The 6,815-nt window shown below is 35.3% G+C and overlaps 1 protein-coding gene across 1 annotated transcript in view; it reads left to right on the top strand.

Moving 5' to 3' along the window:
• The window catches only part of LOC109823396 (calcium-dependent protein kinase 11-like), a 3,709-nt gene continuing 2,557 nt past the window's right edge, over window positions 5,664–6,815 (top strand). Inside the window, exon 1 of the mRNA XM_020389673.1 lies at window positions 5,664–5,702. Within this exon, the coding sequence (XP_020245262.1) occupies window positions 5,664–5,702 (39 nt within the window). The remainder of the gene's footprint in view (window positions 5,703–6,815) is intronic.

Raw genomic sequence — 6,815 nt, 5'->3', positions numbered from 1 at the left:
AAAGTCTATGACACAAGCCCGCAACATGTCTTCCAACACCTGATTCACCATCTCCATCTGACCATCTGTCTGTGGGTGGAATACACTACTGTAAGATAATCTGCTGCCGAACGAATCCTGGAAACTCCTCCAAAAATGTGAAGTGAACACCGAACCTCGATCCGACACAATCGTATCAGGAACTCCATGAAGTCAGACTATCTCTCGAATAAATATCATCGCATACGCCTCAGCTGTATATGTAGTCCTCACTAGAATAAAATGTGCTAACTTCATAAACCGCTCCACTATCACCCAAACAAAATTATTCCCCTTCTTCGACTTCGGTAACCCTACAATGAAGTCCATAGAAATATCCGCTCATTTCCACTCTGGGATGGGTAAAGGCTGAAGTGTTCCTGCTGGTCTCTGATGCTCTGCCTTCACCTGCTGATAGGTAAAACACTTAGCCACATACTCTGCAATCTCTTTACGCATACCACTCCACCAGAAGTGTCTCTTTAGGTCTTTGTACATCTTGGTGGTTCCTGGATGCACTGTATACCGAGTACGATGAGCTTCATCAAATAACTCCCTCTTCAGCTCGGTACTGGATGGCATAACCAACCTACCCTTCATCCGTAGATCTCTATCTACTCCAATGGTCCAATCAGCTTTAGGCTCTTTGGAAATCACCGCCTTTCGGTTTTGAATTCAAGAGTCTTCCAACTGAGCTCTGACAACTCTGATACTCCAAGATGACTGCACTGACACAGCTCCCAAAAATACACTGGTTCCACCAATCTCAGGTCTGAAATCAAACTGGCTAAGAGTAAGAAGATCTCTATACAATGAACACCTCAATCATAAACTCAATTTAAACCCTAGCTTGATAAAAATGATAAACAACAAATAATTAATATAAAACTAGTATTGAGTTTAGAAATTCTTCTCTGAAAAAAAAGATGGAGAGATGGATTAAAATGAAGCCTAAATAATGTAGATGATCTCCTCCACTTGTGAAAACTTCTTCACAAACCAAACAAGCTTTAAACCAAACTTAAACACACTTAAACACCCTTTAAAAACTTGTTTAAACTTTTCTTTTGTTAGTTTGAGAGTTGAAGGCAGTAAGGTATTTATAGGAAGAGAAGGTTTCAACCAAAACCCCAAACAAAAGACCAAAAACCCAAAAGAATCAAAAATCTGATTATGTACCTAATTATAGTCGTTGGAAGATCAGCGGTCGACCGTGAAAAAACGCGCGGTCGCCCGCGAGTAGCTCAAAGGCAAATTCAGGGCTCAGGAAAACATCTGGTCGATAGTGACGGTCGACCGCAAAACTCTCTGGACTTCATCTGGTCGACCGCCATGGTCGACCGTTAGCCACTAAATATCGTCTCTAGACTCCAGGCGGTCGACCGTGGCGGTCGACCGCAAACTGATACTAGAAATTCCAGGTTTTGAAAGTTATTTTCTGATTTTAAAACCTTGTTTAAAAATATCAAATAAATTTCAAAAAATATAAAACTTTAAAAAATGGTTGTCGACATGATAATAAACATGCTACACAAACTAGTTTTCAAAAAGGACCTCCCAAAAGAAAAATATCATCATTTTGCAAAATAGTCCAAAACATGTAAATAAAAAAAGACTTGTTTTTAACATTGGACATAAACCATGTTTTGAAACTCTATAAACTGGTTTTATAGACTTAAAGAAAGATATAAACTATTGTTATAAAATCTATAAATAATGAATACAATATTTTCACAAATACAATAGAACATGAAACATATGAGTATGTATATGAATATATATTTGTTTCATATCTATGAAATTAAACCAAAATAATTTATCCACATAGAAAATGAACATGTATAAATAATTTTTGGAATTTGTTTGTAACAACTTTGTTTGTGGATAAAACCAAAAACCAAGATGTGTATATATATAACTATATATATATGTTTGTAACAACTTTGTTTGTGGATAAAACCAAAAACCAAGATGTGTATATATATAACTATATATATATACACAGAAACCAATAAAATGTGTGTGTATATGATTGATCTTAAAGTACTAACACACATAATATAAAACCTAAACTAAATTACCCAAGCTAAAATCTTGATCTTCAATAAGCTCTTCTTGGTAAACTTGCGGATGAAGCTTGAACTTGAATCTTTAACTTAATGTGACGGCCCTGGGTTCACGCAAGGTTACAGTCCAAGGTGAAACTAAGGATGTCAAACCTGTCATGCACCACACCGTACAATAACATGTTTTACCATTATAATTACTATCTCTCTAGTAGAGTCAATAACATGTGTAGGTACAAAGCAAGTAAAAGATAGATACAAGATATAACTGATGAAACGATAGTGAACAAATTAATATTTCATCATCCAACGTACTGAAATAGAAGTCAATGTCTGAAATGAATAAACTGAAGTTTCAACAAGTCTCAAATACATAAAGTCTGAATAGGAGGAAATAAGGCATACAGTCTTTACAACTTCTAGAAATAAATTCTCAAAATGTCTAAACAAAAGCCTACAGTGGAGCTCAAAAAAATATAACTATAATAGAATAGCTGATGCTAAAGTGTCTCTCCATCACCCTGCGACTCTCCGGGCTCCTGGGTACGTCGAGCGAAATAATCCAAACAAGGAAACCCTCATGTATATACCTTGTATCTCAAATTGTAAATCCCTAAATACCAAACCCAAAATCTAATACATGAATAAATAATAACAGGAGACAACCTCATCTCAGAACTTAAATACTAGGTCATATCACAACCCATATAAGTGTCATGTCCAGCCTATGCAAGTATAGGTGTCAATTTCAAGGTCTAATTTGATGTCCAACACATGGATTAAAACTAGATGTAATGAATGCCCAACACATGGACTGCGTATGAAAGTTGTCCAACACATGGACTGAATATGACAAATACCCAACACATGGACTGCACATCATGATAGCCCAACACATGGACTATATGAAATATATGAAAGATGCATATATCCTAATGCCTCATATGTCTCGGTATGCAACCCTAAACTCGTATCCACAAATCATCTCACGTGTAACGATACAAAAATAATCCTAAATTCTAATATCAGATATCCGAGGCAACTCCTCGCTCATATAGACGCACGCAATAACAGCAAACATGCCAAAACAGTTTCGGTTAAAACGAAATGACCCAAACAGATCCAAAACGAGGAAAAACTAAAAATTTTCTCATCAGTCGACTCATGAGTCGACTGGGATCATCGGTCGACTCATTAGTCGACTTGACAAACATAAAGAAGAAAGCAGAAAAGAAATTTCCCGTCAGTCGACTCATTGGTCGACTCATTAGTCGACTCATGAGTCGACTGACAGGTCGACTGAGCAGATCAAAAACCAATTTTGCATAAAAGTGATTATTTGCAAAGATTTTTAAACTAACATGATTCTTTTCATCTTTTTCAGCAGCATGCATTCAATTCTATAATAAGTGTACAAACTGAAACACAAGATTTACATGTGATTTCTTACACAAAACCCTAAATATATTTTTCCATATTTAAAACGCATTGAAATCAATAAATCACATGAAACCCAAGTTTAAACAAATTCCAGATCTGGATCTACATTTACAAAATCGTTGGTGAGCTTTTATTAAACTGAAAATGTAGATCTTGCTGCTCATAATATAAAGTATCTATCTTTATGCACAAAATATGTTTTAGGCTCAAGAAAACGAAATAAAACTCGAAGAAAAACTATACAAACAGTGGGTGAGAGTTGGGCGAGATGTTACTCACCTCTGGTATGCTAGAAAACTCCTGGAATCCGCAAGAGAATGATCTCCTTCGCTGCACTGCACAAAATCACATTGCAAACCCCTTCGAAACTCCTCCAAATCGCCAAAATCCGAGCTAGGGTTTGAGAGGGAGAGAGAGGGGCTAGGGTTTTGAGCTCTGAAGATGTTCTTGGGTAGGAGATATAATATATGAGTGGTCAAACCCGATACAAAACCGAACAGACCCGCAAACTAAAAGAAAACCCAAAATCAGCCTGTCAGTCGACTCATCAGTCGACTCATGAGTCGACTGATAAGTCGACTGAGCAGTCTGATTTCCAGATCCATGCATATTTTGCTAATTTGTCAAAACTAATGCACAAAACTCTATATAATTACACTCATACTTCTCTAATAACTTGTTATCAAGTGTACCTATGACCTCAAGTCATTAATCATAATAGAATTATTTATCACTAATAATTCACATATACTACTAAAAAAATACGGGGTTTTACACTTGAATTGCGTAGCTTCACTCCACTATTTCCGCCAACCTCCATTTGATATGATCGTTATGGCGCAATTCCATCCAACCTCCAATGTGTTGTTTATTTACAATAAATAGATAGACACAAACACTAGACAAACAACATTAGTAGTAAATTGTTTGTTAAACATCATCAAAACAAAGAGGTCAAGAATACCCATCTTGCATCTTAAAATTTTTTAATTTCATTCACAAGTCTTCCTCCTTCATTATATTCAATGTTTACTGCCATCTTATCATGACCCTTGTATATGTATTTGTAAAGGTAATTTACTGCTTTAATGCCTGAGCATATTTCAACATTAATGTGATAATTATAACATGTCAGCAAATATGGATTGTAAGGTACAATCCACTGGTTATTAAGGATTTTACTGCGAACCAACATTGTTTTGTTATCTTTCCTCCTCTTATAAATTGGGTAAGCATCTTTTGCTTGCATTGATTGTAAGCTAAATCCGCGAGGATAGTTATATTTTCACTCTTCATTTTTCATACAACTGTTCTTCATGTTCAACTCCCCACAAGGTCTGTGTATTATATGTTTTTTACCAATTCATAGAGGATCAGGTGTTTGGATTGGTTCGGAATTTCTACAGATACATACTTATCATACTGATCGCATAATATGATCTTGTGATCTCTAATAAGAATTATTAATATATGTGCATGTGGTAGACCTCTTTTTTGAAACTTAATCACGTGAACATGTGTGACAACTTTTCCAAATATCTCCTTTTTAAATAGTTGATCTTTCAAGTCTTGGAGCTTTGCTCGAAATATCCTTGAGGTTAGATCTCGCCTGTCATTATGGGTCTAGCCTGGATGTAGTTACTTAGTGATCTCTTCCTATTCTGGATTACATGTTATTGTTATAAAAAGATATGGCTTTCCAAATCGTTGTACTAATAACATTGCATCAAGGTATCTACGACGCATGTCTCTAGGACCACCTATGAATGATGATGGAAGCACTATTCTCTTGCCCACTTGGCATGCATTTGCTTCCCCGGCAGCTACACTGTCAAAAATGAATTGGAATAATTCTGCTCTGATTTCTGATTGTTTATTTCTAAAGTAATCAAGTCTTGTTGTTTCAAGCTTTATGTACATATCAACAACATATTAATGGAATAAATGACCTGCTGATGTAAGTAAAATAGATTGTCGAGAGTCTCTTATCTGGAGCTTATGATAATAATAATCTCAGCATGAGACTTTTCCGGGTTTTGGTGCCTTGACGCCTGTAAATTTGGGCGTTAGCTATGGTCATATATAATAATATTACTAAGAATTATGAATTTAAATTTACCTTCACTTTCTCGGTTAAATATGTCTTCTGCAGATGTGAAGATTGGTAGGACTACTGAAGTTGGTATTATATTTCTTTTTTGATTGTCAGCTTTGATATCCCTTTTATCCCTTCTTTTAATATTTTGATGCCATCCAACCTCTCTATTTGGAAAGAGTAAGGGATACTACAGCGGATCATAATAGCTAAAATAGTGTTTCACTTGATGTTTTCCTCCTGAGTGTGCATGGACAACTATCTCTCTCTCAAATGGTGCGTTGTCATTATTTCCTTCAACCCAGATTGTAGCCACCTGATCTGCTGTTGGTGAGTTATAAACACGTTAATCTAGTGCAACGTCACTATTTATTAATATCTTAAATTCTTCAAAAGATTGATAATCATTCAATTTACGAAGGAACTTTGAATATGAGTTTCCTTACAATATATCCATCAAACTCTTAGTTGTGATTTCACTCATGTTTGCATTGTCTAGTATTCTCAACCGATTTTACAACTCATTCTATGTATCATAGAGTAAAGCTGAAAGTATGAAAGCTTATTTTCCTTTGGAATTAGAGCAAGGAGATTATGATATATTTGGCCTTGTGCTCTAAATGTGAAAACTCCTTTTCTATTTGATGCTAGCTCTTTATCAAATCTGACCCCAAACGATGTGAATGAGAAAATATTGTTGTACATTCTGGTATGGCTTCGAAACTCAATTGCCTCTGGTGATTGCATTGTATAAAGGGCATATAATTCATTTGGAATATTCACATCTGCTAGGTGGATTTCACCGTTGTGGCAGTAAAATGTTGGAGGCTCGTGTTCAAACTTTTTGGATCCACAATAGACATAAGACTTTGGAGTGTGTAACTTATATAATAAAGAACATACTAGTTCATGAAGAATTTGTCTTAGCATAAAATATAAATATTTAATAATCTAATTTATAAATTTATATGGCCTATTTAATAAACTATAAAGTATATATACACCTACCTTCATGCTTATAGGCAAGTAGTAGGGCTCCACAAAATAGATCAAATTTACGTTGTCGTTTGCCGTTAATAGTATTACCAGCAAAGTCATTATTTTGTCGCTTTCTCTTATTATCTGCACTTGTCTAAATGTAATCTTTCTTCTGCTCATCACTCAACCGCGAATATTTGATTTTTTAATTCTGAGGA

Source organism: Asparagus officinalis, chromosome 9 (assembly GCF_001876935.1).
Source record: "Asparagus officinalis chromosome 9, Aspof.V1, whole genome shotgun sequence".
Classification (NCBI taxonomy): domain Eukaryota; kingdom Viridiplantae; phylum Streptophyta; class Magnoliopsida; order Asparagales; family Asparagaceae; genus Asparagus; species Asparagus officinalis.
This window is presented reverse-complemented; position numbering and strand designations above follow the sequence as displayed.